At 45.4% G+C, this 27,812-nt stretch overlaps 1 protein-coding gene across 1 annotated transcript; it reads left to right on the forward strand.

Moving 5' to 3' along the window:
* Positions 1–939: 939 nt before the first annotated feature.
* LOC138070291 (glutathione S-transferase omega-2) lies at positions 940–16,848 on the forward strand. Its single transcript, XM_068961453.1, has 6 exons — positions 940–973; positions 1,258–1,366; positions 3,168–3,390; positions 4,327–4,428; positions 15,128–15,234; positions 16,689–16,848. The coding sequence occupies exons 1-6, from the start codon at positions 940–942 to the stop codon at positions 16,846–16,848; spliced, it is 735 nt and encodes a 244-aa protein (XP_068817554.1).
* The last annotated feature ends 10,964 nt before the right edge of the window (positions 16,849–27,812 follow it).

A 27,812-nucleotide genomic window follows, 5' to 3' on the forward strand; every position in this document is an offset into this window, starting at 1 on the left:
TGGGAGTTGAAGAGAGCACACAGATTTGTCTCTGCCTCTAGATATCTGGTTTCCTATTCATTACTAGTTTTTCATAACTTGAGTAAAATCTCATAAATAAGGCTGGAACTAGGGTAGTGAGGACATAGAATTAAAGGAGACACTTTAGGGTCGTGCAAGATCTTAACACTAAGTTTTTCTTCTTATCTGCTAGATGATGAAAAAGTTTGGCCTTATTTTATAATTTATTTAGGCTGTACTGGGTCTTCATTGCTGCATAGATGGCAAGCAGGGGGTTACTCTTTAGTTGCTGTGCCTGGGCTTCTCATCGATGTGGCCTCTCCTTGCCAAGCACAGGCTCTAGGGCACATGGACTCAGTAGTTGTGGTTCCCAGGCTCTAGAGCACAGACTTAATAGTTGTGGCTCATGGGCTCAGTTGCTTCTGGGCATATAGATCTTCCCTGATCAGAGATCCAAGTCCTGTCCCACTGAGCCACCAGGGAAATCCTTGGCCTTAAGATAAAGTACACTCATGTACAGAGTATGGCCAGGAGGGCTTAGAATGAGAAAGAAAACGTTAGTGTCACCCTGGTCAATTTGTATTAAATTCCCTTGGAATAAGTGGAATTCACATGCCTGTTCTTCGCAGATTGTTGATGCAGAGAAAAGACCGCGCAGGATGTTGTGAGTTCAAAGCAAGGGGTACTTCTCAGGTTTGTTTTTCCCGCTCCGACTACGCTGGCTTCTGAGTCTGGGGCTCTGTCTCTTCAGGTTGAATTATCTTAGCTGCCGTCCTGGATCACTTCCCTACGACCCCGCCACGGCCCTGTTGCTCCAAAGTTGTATTTGGGGCCAGAGGGGCGCGCCGGAACGCTGCTGTCCTTGGACCCTGCGCCGGCGGCAGCAAGCCTCACGGCAAAGAGTGCGAGCGTTGGTCGTTGCGCAGACGCCAGGAGAGCATGACTGACGACGCGACCAGGACCTTGGGGAAAGGTGAGTCCTCTTGACAGTTGTCCGCGGGCTGGGGGTGCCGGCTGGCTGGATATTGGCTCTGGAGAAGCTGTTGCTGGTCCTTGGCTCGCAGACCAGCGCGGCGGCGAGGAGGATCGCGGTTCCTCCGCCAAAAAGCCACGTGCAAAAAAAAAAAAAAGGGGGGGGGGCTCTTCTCTGGGGCCCGGGAGGAGGAGGACCGAGGTCCTCGTGGGGTCCTGGGAAGGCGAGTGAGCCCCTCTCCACAGAGGGCTAACCCGCCTCCCCGTCTCCCCCTCCATCCGCAGGGAGCATCCCCCCAGGGCCTGTCCCTGAAGGCGTAATCCGCCTCTACAGCATGAGGTTCTGTCCCTACGCGCACAGGACGCGCCTGGTCCTCCGGGCCAAAGGCATCAGGTGAGCGGCGGGAGGCCCCATAGGCGCTCGGGAAAGTTCACCATCTAGGGCGCCCCGCTTAGGTGTCACAGGCTGTCTGTCACTTTCTTCTGAGACGAAGTCAATAAACGGTTAGCAGAGGGCAGGTGGGTTCTTGAGTGGGCCATCCTGAAACGCAGAATGAGGTCTCTGCAGGAAACTGTTAGGACCACTCGGAGCAAACTGAATGATGGCTCTGGTGAGCTGGGTTTCTTCCCTAAAGTTTGTGAAAGAGAGGACCGCGGAGGCTACCGAGGCCTTCTCTGACAGCTCTATGAAATGCAGCCCAGACCCCACCCCAGGTATATTCAGGTCAGTTCTGTTCCCCTTATTGCACTAACAACGTTTCCTTACTTACGTGTTTTTCCTCCACACTCCCCAGCCTCACTTCCATTGCCCCTCCACACACTTTCACACACACTGTCTGTCTGTCTGTCTCTCTCTTGCACACACACAAATGTATGTTCCTGAAGGCAGGGACTTTGTCTTTCTTATTCATGGGCTAGAAGAGAACCTGGCCAATAATAGGCACTTAAAACTATTTTTTGAATGAATGAGCAAATAGTTCCAAACAAAGAAGCAGAAAGGACTGCTATCAAGACGTTTCCCACACACCTGAAAAATGGGTGCACACTGGTCATAGAAGTAATTTTGCAAGACTAGCTCCTGCAAAGGAGGTCTGGATTTTGAAGGCAGAGCAACTTTACTGGAATGGGGAGGCTGCATGGAGCCAGCTCAAAGCTAAAGTGTTACTCAAGCCTCCAAAGTGTATCATTAGGGGATGACTTCGGAGTTTTGTGCTATAGAGATGCAGAGACTATTGCAGAGACTTTAAAAAAAGAAAAATTATGTAATTCTGCTCTGTGGATTGTCTATGGCTTTTTCCCAGGTTATTCCCTCTTGCTCAATCCTAGTTGGCCCAAAGGTTACTTTTTTAAAAAAGAAAAATAACAATAGATTGATGTTTTACCCACAGTGATGAAGTGGCAGCTTGAGAATTGATAGAAGTCTTTCTTTAGGGCAGAGTTTCTCACCCTTGGCGATGCTGACATTTGGGGCAGATGATTCTTGGCCTTGTGTGTTTGGTGAGGAGGAGCTATCCTGTGTGTTGTTGGATATCTTGCAGCGTCCCTGGCCTCTGCCCATTAGATGCCAGTAGAATCCCCCTCCCTCCAGTTGTGGTGAACAAAAAAATGTCTCCAGATATCAGATTTGTACTTTCAGACTTTAAAATGTACTAAAATCTGTGGTGCCGTGGTTAAGCTTGTGAGCTCTGAGTCAGACTGCCTGGCCTTCCATCTTGGCTCTGCTACTTCCTGGTGGGGAATATTGGGCAAGAGATGGAACCATAAGGAGCCTTATTTCTCAGAAGGGATGTATTAAATGATTTCTTTGCCTTCCCTTGTTTGCACCTCATCATGATTCCCTAGTTTATCTCATGGGAATCGTGGAGAGCAAATGGGATAAGGCATAGAAAACAGCAAACACATCCTACTGTTGCAAAGAAGAATGATGTTGTTATGTACTTTTCTTTGCACAAACCTCAATTTAAAAAACTTATTGCAAATTTTAATTTTATAGATTGGTTGTTTCTGCTTTCAAGATGAGTGTCTGGGGATTTCCCTGGCAATCCAATGGTTAAGACTCTGTACTTGCACTGCATGGGCACAGGTTTGATCTCTGGTCTAGAAACTAAGATCTCACACGGCGGGGAGAAAAAAAGATGAGTGTCTGCCTAATCCTCTCATTTTTGTTCTGTCCTGTTTTCCCTTTGCTTTATAAGACATGAAGTTATCAACATTAACCTGAGAAACAAGCCTGAATGGTACTTTACAAAGCATCCTTTTGGCCAAATTCCTGTCCTGGAGAACAGCAAATGTCAACTGATCTATGAATCTGTCATCGCTTGTGAGTACCTGGATGATGCTTACCCTGGAAGGAAGCTGTACCCATATGACCCTTATGAGCGAGCTCGCCAAAAGATGTTATTGGAGCTATTCTATAAGGTATATCCATTAAAAAATAAACAAAACACTTAACACTCTATTTTACTTTATATGTCTTTCTCAACCTCCAATCCATCTTAAAAGTCAAATCATGGGTGAAATTGATTTGTTTTAATATCTGTGTGTGCCTTAGGAGGATAACTGGTGTGGAATTATAGTAAAGCTGTGACCTCTGATATTAAAGGTTAAAGTCTTTGCCAATAGCTACTTTTCCAGTGGAACAAGCAGTCTCAAGAGTTATGATTATGGCATAGTTATGATTGCGTAACTTGAGACAAGGAATATTGAAAGAGTGGAAAACTGGTGATACTTTGAAGGAGCTATTTCCAAGGTCTCAGGTGAAAAAAATATCAGGGTGTGAAAACGGTAATGCACAGAAGGAGATTGCCCTTTATGGGGAACAAAAGTGCCAACTGCCCAGGAAATGTGAAGAAGAGAGAAAAGGGGACAGCTGTTGATATTGGGAGAGAATGTGATGGAGAAATTTTATGATAGCTTTTTTTTAAAGAAACAAAAATGACTCAGTGATATTAGTGACTGATGTCTACTGAGCACTAGTGATGTGCCAAGCACTGTTCTAACTATTTTATAAAGGTTAACCTCTTTAATCCCCATCACTGCCCTCATCAGGTCCCACCCATTAAGGTGGATACTATTCTTGTGTCCTTTCTTCAGATGAGAACACTGAGGCTTAAAGAAGGAAAATGTCCCACCTAAGATTGTACAGTATGGAAATAGCTGAACAAGTAAGGCGTACCAGAGAGCCCCCTTTAAAGCACCTTGTTTAGCTGTGACAAGTGGATTCCTGAAACCACAGAGATCGCCGTCAGGTGGCACTGTGGACAGAGGGACAGAGCTCTGGCTGCATTGTCAGGCAGAGCAGGAGCACGGAGTGCCCTCAGACTTCTCTGCTCAGAACCTGTGTCCTCCGATCAGGTCCCACATTTGACCAAGGAGTGTCTGGTAGCATTGAGATGCGGGAGAGACTGCGCTGATCTGAAGCTGGCCCTGCGTCAGGAGTTCTGCAACCTGGAAGAGGTAAAAATGGGGCCCTCTCCTGGCCAGATGTGGAGGATAAAGTGATGCGGGTCCACACCCTGGTCACCCCGATGCCCTTCACTTTCACAGGCTTATAGACTCTTCCTGTCAGACTTTGATAAGTTCAACTACTAGTCATCTGACTTGTGGATACTTGTGCTCCACTAACCTCCTCTGGCGGAGAAGGCAATGGCACCCCACTCCAATACTCTTGCCTGGAATATCCCATGGATGGAGGAGCCTGGTAGGCTGCAGTCCATGGGGTCGCTAAGAGTCGGACATGACTGAGCGACTTCACTTTGACTTTTCACTTTCCTGCATTGGAGAAGGAAATGGCAACCCACTCCAGTGTTCTTGCCTGGAGAATCCCAGGGACGGGGGAGCCTGGTGGGCTGCCGTCTATGGGGTCGCACAGAGTCGGACACAACTGACTTAGCAGCAGCCGCAGCAACAACCTCCTCTGGAATTTTTCTTGAAAATCTGCATAGGGGTAAGAGAGGGCATGTGATGAACTTGTTCCTTTCCCAGAATCACCACATTCCTGACCTGTCTCTGCACGGATTCTGTAGCTTCTGCTTCTGAGTCCAAGGTCAATATTGGTTAGGGATTGTGTCTGGCTTCTAGTATTGATTTAAAAAATTATAAGGATTTATTCTTTCACACACATACACACAAACCTAGAGGTACAGTAGTATAGGGCCATTTTGATGGCTTCTTTATGAAGTTACCAGGGACTGAAGTTTTTTTTTTTCTCTTCCTGTTCTGTCATTTTTCAGTGTGAGGCTTACATCCTCAAAATAACAAAATAGCTGCTGGAACTTTAGCTATCACATCCAAGTTCCAGGTTACAGAAAGGACAACAGAAAGGAAAAAACTGGCAAAAAGCCATACTCCTTTAAAGGCTTTCCTAGAAGTTCTGTCCAATGATTACTTAAATTTCATTGACCAGAGCTTAGTCATCAAGTTATAAGTATCTGCAGGGGAAGTTGGGAAATTTAATCTCTTAGCTGGGACCACTTTGCATAAAATCAGAGTTCTGTAATTAAGAAAGAAGGGGGAAAATCTTCCCTGGTAGTCCAGGGGCTAAAATTCCATCTTCCCAATACAGAGGGCTCAGGTTCTATCCCTGGTCAGGGAACTAGATCCCACATGCCACAGCTAAAAATATCTCACATGCCACAACCAAGACCTGAGCAGCCAAATAAATAAATGTTTTAAAAAAAAAGGGGGGGGGGAAGTGTCTATTGGTAATCAAGGAGCAATCTTTGTTATCAGATCCTCCAAGTATCTAGCAGTAATAGGGCTACTTACCCTGCACCTCTCTTATTGTCTGGAAGGTGGTCCTTTGACGTCCTTTGTCTTTGTTCTAGAAACTGATAAATTCCCCTATGGGTGGGCTGTAATTCTTTGGCAGCCAGGGAACGCTATTTTTATCCCTTTAAAAGAAGGCTGATTACTAATATTCTTCCATCTGACCTTTGTGAAGTGGAAGCTGTTCAATTTATTTACACTTACAGCTGCCTGTCTCAGATTTATATAGTTTCAGCATTTATGGATTCAGCATTATGTGTAAGAAATGTCAGCCTTTGGTCCTGAGAACTCAGACTGCGGTCTTAAGTTTGAGGAGGCAAGTAGGATGAGGTAGAAAGAGTCTTGGCTCCCTAGGCTTGGCTTTATAGGATTCCAGAACCTTCATCAAGGTTCTGGACCTCTCTGTGCCTTCGTTTCCACATTCATAGAACGAAAGGGTATTTTAAAAGGTGTATTCACAAGTTTTGCAGAGGGACAGCCCAGTGAAAGGAGGTCCGCTGGTGGTTTTAGCGCCTGCTTCAGCCAGACCAGCCCCGCTTTCAACACTGTGTTTAACAAAACTTCTAATAAGCTTGAATTTGAAAAGGGAGGGGGACCTTGCTTTCAAAAAGAAGTTTGATAGCTCTTGCCCATAGAGAATTTTTATGGTCTTTATTTTCAAAGATTAGCTGAACTGATTTTATCATGTCTGGTTACCTTCTTACAAGTTAAATGCTGGGCCAGGGAAAGGAGCCCTGAAACAAAATCTTTTAAATTTAAAGATAATTGAAAACATACGTTGACCTATCTCCTTCCTACTCTGCAATTGAATGATGGATGAACTTTGAAAACTACAGATTGCTAAGTAAATGTATAATATTACAATGGAGGCGCAGTTCCTTAGTTTGGGTTCTTCCAGGGAAGTGAACCTGTATTTTTGTGCTGGGCATGATGCTAAAGTTGCTTTGCATATTCCTCTTATTTAACCTTGCCAATGACCCTCTCAGATGTAATAAGTAGTATCAGTGAAATTCTGGCTAGTTAAGGGCTGCTGCTGCTGCTACTGCTAAGTCGCTTCAGTCGTGTCCGACTCTAGGCAGGCTAATTAAGGATCACTGAGTATGCAGTATTGTTCCAGATTTGAGTTGTTTTTTTGTCCCATTGAATGTTAGTAGGAATTATAAGTACAACATAAGTAATATCAGAATCTGAAAGATGCCCGCTGAGCTTGAATTATTTGATACATTCCTCTTGATACCAGTATATTGACTCTAGGAGATTCTAGTGAAATTGAAACTTGTCAGAATAATTCTAATAGAAATGTTTTCTCTCTATTAATAGAGTTGATGTGTACAATTTTTTCTCCATGGTTTTGTACAATCAGGATTTTCTGTGAGTTGAAAATATCTTAAATATCTATGGATTGTCTTGAGTGATAAGCAACTCAAGAGACCAGTGTATAATATTCCATGTTATCTGCAAGCAAACAGGTCAGTTTAAGTTGGCAACCTTATACTCTAACGTTTTCTTCTTTTTAAATAAATGCCCTTTGACTTTTATATTTTTCGTTCAAGGAAGTATCATCAAAATTGAAGGTTTATTTGTGCTTGTTATATAAGCTCATTTTTCCATGTTATTTTTATACTTCTTTGAGATACATTTTTTTGTTGTTCAGTTGCTTAGTCATGTCCGACTCTTTGTGACCCCATGGACTGTAGAAGCTGCCCTTCACTATCTCCCTGAGTTTGCTCAAACTCATGTCCATTAAGTCAGTGATGCCATCCAACCATCTCATTCTCTGTCACCCTCTTCTCTTCCTGCCTTCAATCTTTCCCAGCATCAGGATCTTTTCCAATGAGTTGGCTCTTAGCATCAGGTGGCCAAAGTATTGGAGCTTTGGCACCATCCTTCCAATGAATGAATATTCAGGGTTGATTTCTTTTAAGATTGACTGGTTTTATTTCCTTGCTGTCCAAGGGACTTTCAAGAGTCTTCTCCAGCACCACAGTTCTAAAGCATCAATTCTTCAGTGCTCAGCCTTCTTTATGTTCCAACTCACATCCGTACATGACTACTGGAAAAACCATAGCCTTGACTAGACGGACCTTAGTCGGCAAAGTAATGTCTCTGCTTTTGAATATACTATCTAGGTTAGTCATAACTTTTCTTCCAAGGAGTAAGCGTCTTTTAATTTCATGGTTGCAATCACGATCTGCAGTGATTTTGGAGCCCCCCAAAATAAAGTCTGACACTCTTTCCACTGTTTCGCCATCTATTTCCCATGAAGTGATGGGACCGGATGCCATGATCTTCGTTTTCTGAATGTTGAGCTTTAGGCCAACTTTTTCACTCTCCTCTTTCACTTTCATCAAGAGGCTCTTTAGTTCCTCTTCACTTTCTGCCATAAGGGTGGTGTCATCTGCATATCTGAGGTTATTGATATTTCTCCCGGCAATCTTGATTCCAGCTTGTGTTTCTTCCAGTCCAGCGTTTCTCATGATGTACTCTGCATAGAAGTTAAATAAGCAGGGTGACAATATGCAGCCTTGACGTACTCCTTTTCCTATTTGGAACCAGTCTGTTGTTCCATGTCCAGTTCTAACTGTTGCTTCCTGACCTGCATACAGATTTCTCAAGAGGCAGGTTAGGTGGTTTGGTATTCCCATCTCTCTCAGAATTTTCCACAGTTTATTGTGATATGCACACATGTAAATAAACGCCTAGAAAAATGTCTGGAGAGACTCAAATCAGACTCCTGCTGGTGCCTACTACTGGAAGGGGATTAGCCTGGGGGTGGGAAAGAAAAGTGGTTAAGAGCAAGGATAGGAAAAAAAAAAGAGCAAGGATAGGAAGGGAGAGCCTTTGCTTTCTATACTGCTTTCTATGTTTGAATTTTTGCCATATGCATAAGCCAGAGTTGTGTCCAGCACACTCATTAGGGTTATTTAGATTATTTCAGTTGCTTATCATTATTAATGATGCCTCCCAGAAACTGCAGCTCTTTTGCATAAAAAGCCCTTTCTCTGTTTTAAAATATGTCCTTAGGCCAGACTTCCAGGAACAGAATTACAGGATCAAAGGGTATGACCATTTTAGAAGCTAGAGTGGAATGTTGCTAAATTGCTTCCCCTAAGACTTGTGCTGTATACCCCCTACCCTCTGAGAGTGTCGAAAATGCCCTTTGAACCAATCCCTTTTCACTGTTGAGAGATTTCATTTAAAAAGATACTTGCCTGTCTTGAGAAACGGTAGTTTCTCACAGTTGCTTTAATGTATATTTCTTTGATTGATAGTGAGGTGGTATATTTTCCCCAAAATATTCCATTTCTTTGTGTTTTATTTGTGAAAATGGTCTACTACCCATCTGTTTGTCAAGATCTTCCTGATTTTCCTTGTTAATTTTTTAAAGAGTTCTTTATATGTAAAGGATATTGGCCTGTTTTTAAGATACATTGTTTTGTTTTGACTTTTTGTCCTTTCTGCACATATAGAAATTTAACATTAAAAACATTGTGTGATCTTTCCTGCTGTGATTTCTTCCACTGCTTTTGTACATAGGAAATCCTTTCCCCCTTCAGAAATTTGATAATATGCTTTTATATTTTCACCTACCACCCATCACTTTAAAGATATTTGACTTGTCAAGCCTTGTCCCACTAGCTTTCCCCCACTATTATCTTACAGTATATATTTCAACAAAAAGAATTAAACCTATGAAAGGGATTCCAGGATAGAATTTTCAGGGTGGTCCTTTGATTACCTGCCAAATGTTGACAGGATGCATTCTGAATCTTCACAGGAAACTCCTGGTTGTAAGTGGTGACCAGCAGGAGGGGCGTGTTTGGCACAGACCCTGCTTCTCAGGCTTCTTTCCAGAGAAGTGGATTTTATGTATACTCTAAGTTTGTTCTGTATCCTTGGTTTGTTTTAAAGGGAATCCGTTAATCTTCATTAGCTCAGCCTCAGTTATTGAATGTCAGTGGAGCAGACACCTGAAATTTGAAATCTTGAGAATCTTCCCTTATCTTGTATGAACTCAAAAGATATCTGCCCTGGAGTGGATTGAGTATTTCTGCTTCTGGTTAGGGTCTGCATTGCTGATGTAACAGCAGGTGGCTTTGTGTATTTTATAGGAGGGGACTGGTTCTGCTTGATAAGAACTATTTCCTTGGAGAAAAACCGCTTCCTTCCTCCTCCAGCCAGGCCAGAGCCAGCATGTCCTGGTTAGAGCCAGGAGACTTCTCTGTGTGCAGGGCAGGTGGTCTTAACCAAGTGCAGTTATTGACGCTGCACTTGAGCGCCCGAGACTGTAGACTGAAGAGTCTTAGGATGTCTGGTTGGAGGAAGTCTGGGTTTCTCTTTATAATCTTGTCCCTCACAAAAATTTTTGCAGATTTCTTTTCCTCCTTGGTGAACCTCCTAGCTGGAGAGCCTTGGCCAGTGCGCTTCACCACGATGGCCACGAGGGGGAGCCTAGCGCGCTTCTTCCTTCTACGTGCGCGCTAGCGGGAACCTCTTTTTGTCCGCTTGGGGGAGCCCAACAGGCCTTCGAGGCAGATAAGCGGCCCTTCCAGGGTTCAAGTTCAGGGGTGTAAACAGCGTACTCACGGGTTACCAACCAGTCTCTCCCTCTTCATTTGCATGCTCATTCTTTTTTCTGAGTCACATCCAGAAGCAAGAGAAGGATCTGTAGTCATTTTTCAGTGAACTGAAGAACAGAGAATTTTTAAAAATAGCGTTTTCTACTATTCCAGAACGTCAAATGGCTTTTTCCTAAAATAGCTCACGTCTTAATCTGAATGCAAGATGTGTTAATACATTAAGGAAATCCCAGGGCTTGAAGCTGGAGGTTCAATTTCTTCCCCAGGCTATGTGTGGCCTTCTGGGAATGCCTAGGGCCTTGGTGGAAAGTATCTTCTCTAAGAAGATACTGCCATCTTGAAGGGCAGTATTTCTGAGAATGAGAGAGTCCATTGTGAGAAAAGTTATTCAACATTAGGAATGACCAGTATCACTATATGTGACAGGTGGGTGACAGAAATACCGCAAAACAGAGGGTTTTTTTTTTTTTTTTTTTAAGATGTTGGCTATTAACATAGCCACTGCTCAGTGGGTGGAGGCAAAGCTGCAGCTTCCTGTTCTGATGACAGAACATTTAGGAAAGATAAGACATAGGAAATTAAGACTGTCATATTATTTTACTTCTGACTGTCCTAAATTTGTCAAGATGTGGGAGTTGGACCATAAAGAAAACTGAGTGCCAAAGAATTGATGCTTTATTACTGTGGTACTGAAGACTCTTGAGAGTCCCAGGACATAAAACCAGTTAATCCTAAAGGAAATCAGCCCTGAATATCCATTGGAAGGACTGATGCTGAAGCTGAAGCTCCAATACTTTGGCCACCTGATGCAAAGAGCTGACTCATTGGAAAAGACTCTAATGCTGGGAAAGATTGAGGGCAAGAGGAGCAGGTGGCGAGAGGATGAGATGGTTGGGTGGCATCATCGACTCAGCAGACATTAGTTTGAGCAAGCTCCAGGAGATAGTGAAGGACAGGGAAGCCTGGCGTGCTGTAGTCCATGGAGTCGCAAACAGTTGGACACGACTGAGGGACTGAACAACAACAAAAGGGACTTAGTTTAAACTGAGAATACAGAAGAACTATTTTAAGTCAAGTTTCCTGAAGACTGTCTTATCCATGGAATGAGAGAGGAAGGAGAGAATTTTGAAAAGCTCTTTGGCCGTGATTGTATCTCACCTCTCCGTCAGTTGCCTGACTGAGAGAGGATGAGAGAGGGGAAGATTGCGAGGCAGGGGTGGGGGGAGTCCTCACAGAGGGACTCTCAAAGCTGGGCCAGTCCTTGGCAGAAGGAAAGAGGGTTTCAGAGTTTGCTGATTCTGAGCTTGTTGCTGATACTTAAGGAACAGACAGAGAATTCACAAGAGACTTGGGAAAGCCTCTGTGATTACAGTCCTCACACATACATATTTGAAGTTGACACAGGGTTGACACTAGTCTGGAACTTAGTAGAATGGTGTCTTTATCTTAGCTCTGGCACTGACCAGAGAGCCCTCTTACTTCCCTGGGACGGAATTTCCTTCTCTCTATGCAAGGGTGTCTTCCACACAGGAGACAAGAATCAGCTCCCTAGCATGCTTTCCTCTCTGCTTGAACTGCCAGGAAACTCGAGTCAAATTCAAAGCTTTATTTATTAAGGAACTCTGCAGGAGCCTTGGCTTGATATCTTGAGACCATTTTCCTTCCTTATTTTGACCTTATGTTCTAACTTTTATTTTTCCCTTTCTTAGCATGTTGTGATTTTTCATATTTAATATTTTAGTGTACACATTTTTATACACTGAACCTCCAATCCTTTGTCTAGTGAGCATGGTATAAATAAATGGAAAAATGAAAGGGGTAGTTATACTAGATGAATCCAGGGGCCCTTCCAGTACTGAAGTTTTGTGATTCTCAGGGAGTAAGTCATTTTACATGTCTGGAATGTCTCAGGTTTGCGGAGAAGGGAGCTCTCCTACTGAAGGTCCTAAAGATGGTAATGAGCTTCCAAAGAGGCCTGACCAGGATGTGCCCCTGGGTCACTGTGATGTGTCTATAGAGAAGCTGGCACTTTGGTTTATAGGAAGACTGCTTTTCTACTGGGATGTTTAGACTTGCTTTGTATGAAATCTGGTGGAGAAATGCCTGTTTGAGGCAGGGCTCAAGAATCTGCAGCTGTATCAATAACTCCAAGGAATTTTGATGTCACACTTGGATTTAAGAAAGTCTGAGGGAATGTGTAAATGTATCACAGGGGCAGGGGAGAGGCTGGTGGAAGACATCAGTTTCATCCATATACTTATCTTGACTTTTTATTGTAATGAATACCTTGATAAAGGTTGAATTACATTATGAATGGTTTCTTTCTTAAGACTCACTTTTTTTTTTTTTTACTATACTGCATGGGCATGCAGGATCTTAAGCTCCCCGACCAGGGATTGAACCCATGCCCCTTACAGTGGAAGCGTAGAATCTAACCACTGGACAGCCAGGGAAGTCCCTATGAGTGTTTACACGGCTGAGGGTAGTTTTACAAAGATATTCCTAAAAAACAGAGGACAGACTTCCTTGATAAATAGAAGTGAGACAGTTTCGATGGTTCCTAATGTCTGAATGAATAAGCGTATCATTCTGTTAAAAATTAATTGCATCTATATGATGATATGTATTCAAAGATATACTCTTACTTTGAGTAAATGAGAGGTTTTAAAATATACTAAATAAACATCAATGACTAAGCAGTTATTCATTTTCAAAATATCTCATCACCTTAACAGAAGGCTTATCATGGGTTCTAATAAATGCCCATATATGGTCTGTTCTGATAAGGACTTTCTCAAGAGCATCTCTGCTCTGTAAAGCAGAAGAGTTACACCAAAGTTCCAGAGTCAGTGGGTTTAGATTCAGTTCTGATTTGTGCCATGAAGGCCAATAATAAGCGGAACATACACGTTTCAAAGCCAGCGATAAATGTTTGGGTAACTATTATCTGATCCTGAACATAAAGCAAGTAGGAATTCGTGAAAACTGCTGCTGCTGCTGCTAAGTCACTTCAGTCGTGTCCGACTCCGTGCCACCCCAAAGATGGCTGGATGGTTCCTTTTCCTTGTAAATCAGGTCTTACTACATGCAATCGAAAATAGCCTCTTTTAAATTTTCATTGCCCAGGCTCTGCCATTTTAGTACCGTCGTCTTCAAACAAAATGATGCCACCTAATATTATTTCAGATTATTCGGGGAACTCCCCTATGCCATCCTGGGAGATAATGAAGACGTAGACTTTAGGGTACCAAGATTTGCTTTCTCTTCTGAGAAGGGTGGTGGCCAAGGATTTACTTTCTGTAGATGTAACCTCTGGAGGTCTCTCTGATTTTTCATCAAGAGAGCTCACATTTATTGGTGCATGATTCCATCATTCCTTACTGTAAGGTGGGCAGTAACATTACCACCATTATACCAAATGAGAGCATGAGGCTTGGAGGAGAAGGTGAGTAAATTGTCTGGGTTTCATGTTGAATGAGAGGCGGAACCCAGGAGAGGACCAGATCTGCCAGCCCCAGAGTTCATTCTTAACTCCACCCCTAGACCTCCTCATAGAAGCGACAAGCTGGCCTGAAGGATGAAGAATCAAGCCTGAGAGACAGGAAGTTTGAAATGTAGGTAAAGGACGTGTGCTCAGTTGCTCAGTCGTGTCCAGCTCTTAGTGGCCCGTGGACTGCAGCACTCCAGGCTCCTCTGTCCATAGAGTTTTCCAGGCAGGAATACTGAAGTGGGTTGCCATTCCCTACTCCAGGGGATATTCCTGACTCAGGGATCGAAATCACGTCTCTTTCGTCTCCTGCATTGGCAGGTGGATTCTTTACCACTAGCACCACCTGGGAAGCCCAGATAAAGGATATAGGAATCTAGATAAAGGGTAGAGGGATCTAGATCTTTTGCTACAGGGAGGTATTTAATTGATTATGAGTTATGTCAAAGAGAGTCTTTTGTTTGACTTAACTAGATAATTGGCATCATACTTTTCTCAATGGGAGGAACTGGCCCAACAATAACCTCTGCTAAATACTATTGCTTTTCAAATTTTCAAGTACCTCCCCATCCCCCACTCCCCCCGCCACCACTGTCAAGAGTTTGTTTTCTTGATGGTTCGTCTATCTGTGTTGATTTGTCCCGTTTGGGAATGAGAACTTTTGTTTTAATGTAAAAATTTGATAATGTTGAGTGACCAACACATATGAAGTTGAAAAAGCTCAAATAAAAAAGGAAAACATGATAGAAAGATAGTATTGGGATGTGAGAGAGCCCATCAGATAGCCCTGCTCTTCCTTGCCTTGGTTTTGAATTGGCTGAAAAATAAGGCTAAAGAGGAAGACATGTGGAGACTATGGTATCCCCTTTATTACAGATAAACTGGATCCTGGAGAATGGGGGTCATGACCACAAAAAGTGAGGTTCCTTATGTGGCCCCTCCCTCCCAGTAATGCGCAGTGCTGGTCAGAGGCAGGGACCCCTCTCTAGGGGCTGAGCCCTAGAAAGCTTAGAACAGGGAGTAGCCTGTTCTAGGCTGAGAGAGGCAGGGCTGTTCTTCCAAATCCTCCCATCAGATGAGTCGGTGGGGTACTCCAGTGTTGAAAGGAGGGCAGGGGTAAGTGTGGCCTGGAGAACAGACCCTAAAGGAGATGGAAGAAACCTCAGAAAAAGGGAAGAAGCATTCACCTAACCAAATGGAAGACGATGCCAAGCCTTGGGTCTCCTTCTTTGGGAATTAATTTGATTATTTGTATTTAGTGCCTATAAATACATTAGCAGATGGGTTAATTAACTTGCTTTTGCTCTGTTTAAACTTCCAGATTCTTGGCTATCAGAACACCGTCTTCTTTGGCGGAGATTGTATATCCATGATTGATTACCTCTTTTGGCCCTGGTTTGAGCGGCTGGATGTATATGGAATAGCCGAGTAAGACATTAAGCTGTATGGTCATAGATTCCTAGGGTCACACTGGGTAGCAGTGCTTCAGATGATCTCTGTGCCATCTGTCCTCCTCTGGACATGCTTCTCGTGAATGTAGAATGTAGAGCTTTAAACTGTGTGCCTCCTTGCTCAAAATGCACCTGTGCTCTTGTGGCACTGACTGCGGACACACACTTCATCCATGTTGCTGCTGCTAAGACTGCACCCAAAAGCCTCCCTAGTGTTTCAGAGCCGCCGGCTGTCCTGCCCAGCATCCAGCATAGCCGGTGGTGAGTGCAGAAGCAGGTGGACGGCCTCAGTCACAGGGTTTTGGTGGCTTGTCTGCAGCTCCATCGGTGGCCCTTTACCTGGTCCTGGCGTGTCGCCCTGTGGACCTCACATCCCTTATAGGGCGCCTTAGTTACTGGAGGAATCTTTCTCCAGATAGGCATACCCTTAAAAATCAAATGATTTTTGAAGTCATATGTGCTTGATACCAGAGAAATAAAATGGCCGGCCACACACCACACAGGTGTAGGGATGCTTCAAGTAGAAGAAATGGCCCTGTAGACTTAGGGAGACCACACAGGGGCCCCGCACAGACACGTGCTTTGTTCCCACGACACTCACGGGAGAACGTGAACTTGTGCTGGCCCTGCTCTCACACCAGCCGGTCACATGGGTGGGTGCTGGACCATTCTGGTGTTGGGGAATGCAGTCCTGCCGAGGTGGAACTGCGTCTGGACTTTTATAATGCACCCGCTTGAGTTTACCCAGGATTCATCTTATGAGCTCCTCACTTAGGGCAGGTCAGATGTCACAGACTTGAATATTTTAAACCATGTCAGAACATAAACCTCGCCAAAACCTGTCTCCTCTGGGGACAGAGCTTGAACCACACATTAGGAACCCTCTCCTCCTGGATTTTCCATTAACAAGTTTACTGTCGGGGCAAGTCACTACAGATCCGAGACCTACACGTCCTGATCAGTCCCTGAAAGGGCCCAGTCAGCTCCGTTATTTCAAGGTTTCATAATTGTTTTACTCATTTCTTTAAAAATGTGTTCTTGCAAACTTTTTTTTTTTCAATTCCCCAAAAGTACAATCTGAGAATGACTGAAGCATGTGTCTTTTTGTTGGTAAACAGTGAAAAACAGATACCTTATTTCCCCAGAGCACTCAGTCCACAAGTATTTTATTTTATTTTATTTTTTATTTTTTATTTTTTTCACAAGTATTTTAACTGCAGGGTTAAAAACAACAACTTTGATGATTCTAAAGACACACAGCCATTTCAAGTCAGATTTTCCTCCAGTAAGTGACTGTGCTCAGTTGATAGGAAGGTAACTAAGATAGCTCTGTTGCCCCAATAAACTCATCTCTTGTAGCTTGTAGTCTAAAAAGTGACTTGCATCCCCTTTCACCTGCAGACCGGCTAACGCTTCTCTCCTGTCCTGCAGCTGTGTGAACCACACCCCTGCGCTCCGGCTCTGGATTGCAGCCATGAAGCAGGATCCCACAGTCTGTTCTCTTCTCACAGATAAGAACACCTTCCTGGGCTTCTTGAATCTCTATTTTCAGAACAACCCTGGTGCCTTTGACTACGGGCTAAGTTGCTGAGCCTTGCAGTCCACCCCTTCACCACCCAGAATTCCCAAACCTGTCTTGATTCTGCACTTCTTTTGGTGGGGCAGTCAGTCTCTCTTCATTTTCTTTAAGGTTTCAAATAAACATGGAGACAGAATCATTTCTGATAATCATTTTATGACTCCTCTAGCCTGTAGTATCTAGTGATTCTCTAGAAATCTCAGTGTTAATGTCCAGAGATGTTTAAGGAGACCGTGTGCCTCCCAGCTTGATGACCTTTGCCCCAGTTTGACCTCCAGGTTATTGGTGGTGATGCTGATGCTGAGGTTCAAGGCCGCTGCCCCATCACTGATGCTGTCACTACAGATTGGTACCCTGCATATCTTCCTGGTGAGAGAGATGAGAAGGAAGAAAGCACTTCAGGTCCACATACTCTCTATTTGGCAGTCTGCAGTCCTTGTGGGCGTGCATGAGTCTCTCTCTGGCTCCAACTTTTTGGCTGTGGGCCTGGGAGACACCAAGGTCTTGTGACGGAAAGAATTCCAAAGCAGGAAATGAAACACCCAGTATCACCCTGGACTAATGACGTCAAAATATCAGCGGTGCTCTTGGCACTCAGAATGGCTCACAAAATGTTCTAGAGTTGACATCCTGCCTTGAAAAATTACACATACCCTAAACCCGGTCTCAGGCAAAGGTCATTCTGTTGGATTTGCGTCACAGATCCTTTCAATTCACCCCAACACATGCCCCTGATTGCCTTTTGTATACCAAGCCTGGGCCATGTGAGTGATAAGGATGACAAAAACACCAGAGCTCCTGATCTCTTCACTTTTCCTGGTTGAGATTTTAAACCTAGAGCTTTGGAGCTGCTTGCCTTGTAGTGGGAAGGCTTCTCTTTTTAAAAAAGGTTGTTTAAACTGGAGTATAGTTGGTTTACAATGTTGTGTTCATTTCAGGTATACAACAAAGTGATTCAGTTATATAACAAAGTGATTCAGTTATATATACATATTCTTTTCCAGATTCTTTTCCATTATAGATTATTACAAGATATTGAACACAGTTTCCTGTATTATATAGTAGTCCTTATGGTTTATCTATTTTATGTTTAGCAGCGTGTATCTGCTAAGCCCATACTCCTAATTTATCCCTCCCCCATTTCCCCTTTGGTAACCATGCTTGTTTTCTATGTCTCTGAGTCTGTAACTAAGTTCATTTGTATTGCATTTTTAATTCCATACATAAGTGATACATAGTATTTATCTTTCTCTGTCTGACTTACTTCACTTAGTATAATAATCTCTAGGTCCATTCATGGTGCTGCAGATGGCAATATTTTATTCTTTTTATGGCTGAGTAATAGACTCTTGATGAAAGTGAAAGAGGAGAGTGAAAAAGTTGGCTTAAAGCTCAACATTCAGAAAACAAAGATCATGGCATCTGGTCCCATCACTTCATGGGAAATAGATGGGGAAACAGTGGAAATAGTGTCAGACTTTATTTTTCTGGGCTCCAAAATCACTGCAGATGGTGACTGCAGCCATGAAATTAAAAGATGCTTACTCCTTGGAAGAAAAGTTATGACCAACCTAGATAGCATATTGAAAAGCAGAGACATTACTTTGCCAACAAAGGTCCGTCCAGTCAAGGCTATGGTTTTTCCAGTGGTCGTGTATGGATGTGAGAGTTGGACTGTGAAGAAGGCTGAGCGCCAAAGAATTGATGTTTTTGAACTGTGGTGTTGGAGAAGACTCTTGAGAGTCCCTTGGACTGCAAGGAGATCCAACCAGTCCATTCTGAAGGAGATCAGCCCTGGGATTTCTTTGGAAGGAATGATGCTGAAGCTGAAACTCCAATACTTTGGCTACCTCATGCAAAGAGTTGACTCATTGGAAAAGACTGTGATGCTGGGAGGGATTGGGGGCAGGAGGAGAAGGGGACGACTGAGGATGAGATGGCTGGATGGCATCACGGACTCAATGGACGTGAGTCTGAGTGAACTCCGGGAGTTGGTGATGGACAGGGAGGCCTGGCGTGCTGCAATTCATGGGGTCGTGAAGAGTCGGACACGACTGAGTGAAATGAACTGAACTGAACTGAATATTACTCATTACTCTTCCTTGGTGGCTCAGTGGTAAAAAAAATCCATCTACCAACGCTGGAGACGTGAGTTCGATCCCTGGGTCAGGAAGATCCCATGGAGAAGGAAATGGCAACCCATTTCTGTATTCTTACCTTGGAAATCCCACGGATAGAGGAGCCTGACAGTCATGGCATTGCAAAGAGTCAGACACCAGTGAGCAACTAAACAACATGTGGTATATATATATATATCTATCTCAGTTCAGTTCAGTCGCTCAGTCATGTCCGGCTCTGAGACCCCGTGAATCGCAGCACGCCAATGTCCACACTTCAGTTGCTTCTATGTCTTGGCTATTGTGAATAGTGCTGCCATGAATATTGGGGTGCATGTGTCTTTTCGAAGTAGAGTTTTCATTTTTCCCAGGCATATGCCCAGGAGTGGGATTGCTGGATCATATGGTAACTCTATTTTTAGCTTTTAAAGGAATTTTCACTTGTTCTCCAGGGCAGCCACACCAAGATATTGGAATGCTTCCATTGGCCAGGCATGGCACCTCGGCGGGCTCTGTCCAGATGTGCCCTCCTCCAAAGATGATAAGGAGCCCCAGAGGATGGCCAGGTGTGACGACAGGTGCCTTAGGAGTGGGACAGGCCTGGCCAACACCATTTTATCTCAGGGTCTCAGGATCAGCCTGTGATCATTTGCTTTGTTCACGTGGGATCTTTTCCCAGCCTCTAGCCACGCTGAGGCCAGGCAGTGGCAGGAGTGGTGTGGAGCGATGTTCAGACTTGTCAGTGCCCGCGGAGGAGCTGTCTGCTACTTCTCCTCTGACTCAGCCCGAACCCACCCATTACTCCCCATGTCTCATCCTGACCTGGCCATCTGCTGCCACTGGGTGGATTTTGACTCATGTAAATAGTTACCAGTGTGACTCCGTGCCAGCTGGACAGAGCGAGCCAGCTCAGGGAGGTAGCCAGTCTGCCAGAGCAGGCACCATGTGACCGGGCAGTCTGCTGTGCCATCTGCTCAGGATGGGGTGCTCTGTTGCCATGGTGCCTGAGCCAACGCAGAGTGAGGTCTGCGAGTCACATTTCCTTGGGATGCTTGCTCGGCTTCCGTGGCTTTCCTGGGACTCAGGGACTGGTCATCTTTGCGGGTGTAAATCCTGTGTGCTGGCCGGCATTTGGCACGGGACCGAGACTGCTGTTGAGACAACAAATAAAGGCCTGTTGCTGGATGGCTAAAACCAAAGATATTCTCTTCTGAGGCTCCAAGTGCTAATTTAGAAAGCTTGGAGAACCAGGAAATAAAGGATGGAGGAGAGTACCCATGGGGAAGTGCGCAGGCTGGGCCTTCGACGACGTCCTTCTCATTCCTTTATGTCATCTGTCTGAGCCACAGAGGGATCTGAATTATGGACCTCTGGATGAAACTAGGCTCATTTAGTCTGGAGAAAAGAGACAATTAAAATAAGCCTCCATGAGGAGCTTTCAAAATAACCACTTATTTTATTGGTGGGGTAGGGGAGGGAGAAATAATACATCAGGATTAAAAAAAATTTCAGTGAAAGAGAAACAGGAGGTTGTGCATCATCCTACCTCCCAGAGAGAACCACTTTTGATAATTGGAGAATATCTTATAAAAGGCATGTTGAACTGTGGATTTAAGGTGAAATCTGTTCTCTATGTCCAGCAAATTAGAACCGAAAGAGCCTCATTGTCATAGATGATGTTAATATCAGAGCTGATGATCAGAGGAGTCACGTGGACTTCTTTTCTTCATGGTTCTGGACAGAAGCCCATCTGGGCTGAGTCCAGTTACATCCTGACACAGTGTTGGGGGAGAGGTCAAGATAGCTAGCTGTGGTTATGGTGGTGGGTGGGTGGTGGGGATAGTGAGTAAGGGTTACTTGAGATTCCTTCTAGCTCTAAACCTTTCTGATGGCAGACAGCAAGCAGAGTGGCTGGGTTAGAGTGGATTAAATCTAAACGGTCAAGTCCAAGGTGGAGCATCTTCACTGTCACAGGGACCCCTCTCAGGTGCCTCCACATTTCTCCACGTTGGAGCTTTGGTGGTTGGGTTGGGGTGTTTCTCCCCCTTAAGTTCTCACCTTGTGTACCACCTGGTCCACACCTCCTCTGTCAGAGTCAGTGGTCTTGATGGAAGGGGACATCACTGCTCTGCCTTAGGGTCCTCTGTGGTTTATGTCCGCTTGGTTCTGTTTGTTATCAAAAGCTATACAAACAGTCAACCATCCAGCCCGAGGGGCTTCTCACTGATTAGCCTTCAGCCCCTTCTTCCCCTCACACACACAGTGAACACTGGGCCCACCCGGGAGCCTCCCTGCCCCCCATTTCCCTTTCGTTCACATCTGTGAGTCCCTGGAAAGCTGAGCATCTGGTCTTTACCAACGTTTTGCTTGCCTCTGCCTTGTCAGACCTCTAGAGCCTTTGCAAATGCTGCTTCCTCCATTCTCTAATCTTCCTCAGAGCAGCCTCCTGGTGCTTTTCTGCAACTAGATTTTCTCTTGCAAAGTTCAGAGAAGAATTCTTCTTTGGGCAAACAGGTGGTATACCATAGAGGATAAGAAGAGGCCTGTGTGGCCAGATGAATGGGTTCAAATTCTCAGTCTGCCACTCATTAAATTCCATGGGCAAGTTGCTCCAGCGTTCTGAGCTTTAGTTTCTTATCTGTAACACGGGACCACTAAGGATCTGTTCCATAGGGCTGTTGAATAATGATGGAATCATCCATGTCAGGACTTAGCATCTGCCAGGGAAATGCTCAGTGAATGGACAACAACCCTAATACCATGGCGAATGAGGCTTCTGCAGATGGTCAAATATGAACTCTGAGTTCATTCTCCCAACACTTCGCCAAACAGGATTGCACACAGCTTGATCCATGGTTTAGAGTTGTTTTCGGGTGGCTTTGAGGCTTCCCTCATAGCTCAGTTGGTAAAGAATCCACCTGCAATGCAGGAGACCCTGGTTCGATTCCTGGGTTGAGAAGATCCACTGGAGAAGGGATAGGCTACCCACTCAAGTATCCTTGGGCTTCTCTTGTGGCTCAGCTGGTAAAGAATCCACCTGCAATGTGGGAGACCTAGGTTCAATCCCTGGGTTGGGAAGATCCCCTGGAGAAGGGAAAGGCTACCCACTCCAGTATTCTGGCCTGGAGAATTCCATGGACTATACAGTCCATGGGGTTGCAAAGAGCTGGACAAGACTGAGTGACTTTCACTTTCACTTGGGTGTGTAGGTTTAATCTCAAATGCTCCCTTCCCCCATTCCCATTCAGTACATCCAAAGCCCAGTTTTAATATCGTGCATCTTGGAACCTTACCATGTTGCTGATGATGGTAAAATAAATATTCTCTCCCATGTTATGGAGGAGTACTCAGAATCCTGCTTCTCTACCCTCTTGGAGCATGTTACCACCTTACACAGGTGAAAGTGTTAGGGGTTTGCAAGGCCTGCCCAGCTACAAGACAGCTTGGATGTTGCGTGGAACACGAAAGCACCTGGGACCGTGTTGTTAATGGAAAGGATGATTACCACGTGCTCCAGACAACAACTGTGGGCTACTCTGCCCAGTCATTTCCTCCCAAGGATCCACCACAACCAAGAATGCCTTCGCAGACAGCAAGAGTCCCCAGCTCACTTTGTTAGTAGCAGACAGCCTCCTCAAAGGGTGTGGTTGGAGAGCAGCAGTCAGCTCCCTGGCTTGGAGCCAGCGGGAAAGAATCATTCACAGGCCCATCCGTGGGCCACACAGGACAAGCAACTGAGGCAGGCTCCGTGCTGCCTGCCCTGGGGAGGCTGAGTGCAGCACCCCTCCCCCAGCAGCACAGGACTGAGGGCTGAGAAGCAAGGAGGGTGGATGTCTGCTAGCAGGGGTGTGTGTGCTAAGTCACTTGGTTGGGTACAACTCTTTTGCGACCCCCGTGGACTGTAATCGGCAAGGCTCCCCCATCCATGGGATTCTTCAGGCAAGAATACTGGAGTGCATTGCTATGTCCTCCCCAAGGGAATCTTCTCAACCTGCGGATCGAACCCATGTCTCCTGAATCTCTTGCACTGGCAAGTGAATTCTTTACCACTCGTGCCACTGGGAAGCCCCCAGACTTTGCTAAATCTGGGTTTATACTTCCAAAGCTGTGGAATATTTCATTTACATTTCACGGGTTTAGGAAAACCTCTCAAAGTATGTTTGTGTGTGTGTCTATCTGGGTATTTCTGTCAAAGGAGGAAAGTAGCAGGATGAATACTGAGAAGACTTAAAATGATCAGAGCAGGAGACAGTTAAGAAATTCTATCCTGAAATAAGTATTGGCCATTCATGTGCTAAATAGAAAGGCCCCCTTGGAGTCTTTATCTGGAACATTGTCCTGGTAATCTGTTGGCAGCAGGGGGTGGGGTACACATAGTCTTCCCAGGTGCAGCGACAGGGGCACTGCTGAGCCTGGAGCCAGGGGAAGAGTTACCTCTGAGGCTCTGCGGAGGACGCGCTGGAGGAAGCTCTCATCTAAGACTGGCTTTGGGTGTGTGGAGGAGGGAACTCAGGGTAGAGCCAGACAACAGAAAATCTTCCATTTACTGAGTGCTTGCCTGCCATATGTCAGGCACTTTAGATATCCTAGTGATACCTCACAGTCTTTGAGGTAACTGCTAATTACCCCCATTTTGCAGATGGGTAAACTGAGGCTTTGAGAGGAAGTAACATGTCCAGATGTCACATGGCCAATGATGGGTGAAGTCCAGGTTTGAATGCAAGAAGTGGACTCCAGATGCCATGCTCTTAACCTCTGCATTCCTCTGCTTCCTCTTCACCCATACCCACTTGCCTCCTGCCCTCCTCTGACTTCTCCTTCTGCTTACCTCTCTAGACTGGGAGCTCTCTGAAGGTAGGAATAGTGTCTCACTTCAATTTTGACTTCCTAGCAGCTAGCACAGTGCCTGGCATATAGTAGTGATAGCCGCTCAGTGTTTTGTAAAAGGGCAGACGTGATTGGATGGATGACATAGAAACCTGCACCCGCTTCCAGGAGCTGCTTCCAGGGGGCTGTCATAGCTGACTCCCCTCTTTGCTGTCCAGAAGAGCACCTGCTCTCCCAAGAAACAGGGATGCTTTGCCTGGTACCCTCTCTCTGGCTCTACTGTTTCTATGCAACTGCTGGTCTGAGCTCTGGTTGTTCTGCAAAGGGACTAAGAAAGCAGAGGAGGCAGAGAAGCCAAGCAAAGTGCCCCAGACACTATGGTCAAGTGCAATTTCTGAGCATGCGCCTGGCCCTAAGGTGGGTGTGAAGGAAACAGGTCCTACAGGTCCCACGGTGTGTGCTGAGCGAACCCAGGGAAGACAGACTCAAGTGGGGAGAGTGGGTACTTAGGGACAGCCTCATCATCAGTGGGGGAAACACGAAGTCGGAATTTGGCTGTAAGGAGCCCTCCTAAGGGCAAGGGTAATAACTGCTGCTGTTTTTGTTATTACTCTTCAAGCCCTAAGCTAAGTGCCTCCCATGTGCCCTGTTCACTCAGCCTTCTCAATGACTCCACGAGATAGGCAGCATTATTCCCAATTTGCAGAAGAGATGGAGGCAAAACCATGGCTCGTAGAAATTAGTTGACTTGCTGAGCAGGACGTGGCACTGCTGGGACTTGACCGCAGAGCCCAAGCTCAGCCCCTGTGCCATCTGCACTGTCTGGAATCTCAGTCTTATTGGTTCTTGCATGGCTTTGTCACAGAAATCCAGGTCTCCCAGGGGCAGAACCTCACAATGGTGTGAGCAGACACATTGGAAAGGGGGCAAGGGGACCTCCTTCCTGTCTCTCTGGTTGCTTGAACACTCAGCTAAGCAATCTTACTGCTTGAGGTCTTGTTCCGTCCTGGAGGGGTGCGGCTTCAGTAGTTTCCCTGTCGGAAGGATTACAGAATACTGCGAGGAGACAGATATGTGGAGAGAGCGTCTCAGGAATCCTTCCGGTGGGAGTTGTGTCAAGGGGGCTGGATGCCACCCACCTCTCTGGCCTTGAACCTGGTTCCACTAAAGTTTTTTGCTGTCACCTCTGCTGGCCCTGATTCTGGGGGTATCAGGAATTGGGGGCATGTATGGGTTAATTCCTTGTCTCTGACAGGGAGCTCTTGGACCTGAGGTTCAACTCCTGGGGGCTGATTCAGCACTAGCCATGCCTTTTGGGAGAGATCCAAAGCCATTTTCAGCCTTTGGAGGTCCAACCAATGTCCCAAGAGACCTTTGGTCTAACATAGCTCAGTTGCCACCAGCAATAGGTGATAAATGAGGGTTGGGGGGTGTGTGAGTCATCTCCGGGAAGACAGGCCCAAGGGAAGCTTGTAAGAAGTGGCAGGAAGTGGGTCTCTGCTTTCTATTTCAAATAAACTGACCCTAAGAGAAACCTTAAATATTACTGATTAGTGGGTTTTAAAGAGACAGATGAGACTGAATTCTTCCTGACTCCCTATCCCCACCCCCATCCCTGGCCTGAAAATCTCACTTTGCAACTTCTAAGACCTACCTGTTCTGATCTCGGAAAAAAGAAATATCTTTGAACATCACTGAGATTTATGTGGTTCCATCTTGGTGGGAGAGAATTTGTTGTTGACACTTTTATCTTCTGGTTTCTTTGTGGGGCTGTTGAGAAACACCAAAGTGACCGTAAACACCACTGTCACCTCTAAAGCAAGGGTTCCTAATTGTGCCGGAGAAAATGAAGCAGCCCCAGGGCTCAGGTGAATTTAGCACAGGCATTTGGTGCTGGAACGACAATTGTACGGATTTGATTTTCTTTGGGGAGGCTCTTCACATTTTCCTGTGTAAAAGGACAAAGGGTCTCACTTGCACTTTGTTTTCCTAGCAGCTGGCACAGTGCCTGGCATATAACAGTGATAGGCACTCAGTGGTTTGTGAGGGGGCAAATACATGAACATGTAACTGGATGAACGATGAAGAGATGTGTGTTTGTCTTAACAGCTCAAACCCTAAGCTGATCCAGTAGCTCTCATATTCCCGTCTTCCTGAACAGGCCTCAGAGCCGCACTGCTTCACTTTCAGTTACTTACCAGTCTTCATTTTTCTCTGGCTTACTTTGTGGACATTGTTCTTATCTTCCTCAAAGACCCAGTTCCTTGGGGAAAGAGCCCTCCCCTTGTTTTATACTTCTGTTCCCTACAGATCATCTGACCTAGGGTGGAACACAAGCTGATACTCAGTCCTTGGTTAAAAAAAAAAAGAAGCCCTTTCCTCACTCCAGAGTCATGACGATTAAATAAATCCCAGAATAAAGGGATTATTCTTAAGTTAAGATGCTTGGTGGTAAATCCATATGCAACAAGTTGGTGAGTACAGATCATCGCAATTATTAGCAGAGGTTCACCTCAAAGCAGGTTTAATACAGGGATGTTCAGTGCAGTGTTGTTTAAACAGCAAAAAAAAAAAAAAAAAAAAATGAGGCTACTTAAGTGTTCCTCAGGGGAGGGTGGGTAAATTAGGGTACACGTATCACACAGGGAGACAGCAAACAGCTATTTTAAAGACTAAGGTAGATCAAACAGTCAACAAAGATGTCCAAGAAAAGTTGAGATGCTGTGGTGCAATTTACGTGAAAAAGAACAAAAGGCATACTTCCCCTGTGGTCTAGTGGTTAAGATTTCACACTCTGAATGCAGGGGTCATGGATGTGATCCCTGGTTGGGGAGCTGGGATGCTGTAGGGAGAGAGAGCGTGGCCAAAAGAAAAAAAAAAGAAAAAGGGTTGCATCCACACAGGTGACATATACATACAAATCCGTACATGTGACAGGAAAATGTGCTTCCCAAGTGGCACAGAATCCGCCCACCAGTGCAGGAGACACAAGAGAAGCTTGATCCCTGGGTGGGGAAGCTCCCCTGGAGGAGGGCATGGCAACCCACTCCAGCATTCTTGCCTGGAGTATCCCATGACGGGGGAGCCTGGGGGCGGCTATAGTCCAAAGGGTCACAAAGAGTCAGACATGACTGAAGTGACTTGACACGCATGCACCCACACAGAAAGATGTTGGAAGGATACACAAGTCGCTTCCTATTCATTAACACTGGGGGAAATGGGTTGAGAAGTCAAGAGTAGGGGCTTTTATCTGTTACTTCATTTTTCTGTCAGTGGCTGGATTTTTAAATCATGACTACATTGTTTTTGTTTAAAAAAAAAAAACAACCCAACCATGAGTTAGAAAAACAAGCTATCTTTGGATGGCAAGGAAAAATGTTAACTCTGAAAGATGTCCCTCCAGGGTAGTGGAAGGGGGTGAGGCGGCGAGGCAGGGGAGGGGGCGGGGGAGGTGAACTGAAGGCCCAAGCTGTCACTGGTTCTTGGCTCTCTCTGCTTGTCATCCACTGGCCAAACCAAACAATCCTCCTGCTCTATCCCATGGGCAGAGACCAGACAGGGCATGAGAATGCTCTGAATCACAGTCTGCAGAGTGACTTCAGTTAGAACTTCCGGGACATTTGCTGACTGCTGCCACCAAACCCACTCTGGAAGGGTGCTTGGTGCACAGCAGGGGCGGCTTAAATGTTGCCTATGTCCATGGTGCCTTCCTGAGAGCTTTCCTGGTTGGTGGCTCACAAAGTAAAGAAAGTGCCTGCAATGCAGGAGACCCAGGTTCAATCCCTGGGTCAGCAAGATCCCCGAGAGGAGGAAATGACAACCCACTCCAGTATTCTTGCTTGGTGAATTCCATGGACAGACGAGCCTGGCAGGCAGAGTTGGATATGACTGAGCAACACACACGTGCGCGCACACACACACACACAAATGGTGCAACACACATGCACGCACACACACACACACACACAAATGGTGCTTTCCTGCTCTCATTCTATGGTTCTGGCTGAAATGCTTTTCCTGGTCAGTCCTGCC

This window comes from Capricornis sumatraensis, chromosome 23 (genome assembly GCF_032405125.1).
Source record: "Capricornis sumatraensis isolate serow.1 chromosome 23, serow.2, whole genome shotgun sequence".
Taxonomy (NCBI): Eukaryota; Metazoa; Chordata; class Mammalia; order Artiodactyla; family Bovidae; genus Capricornis; species Capricornis sumatraensis.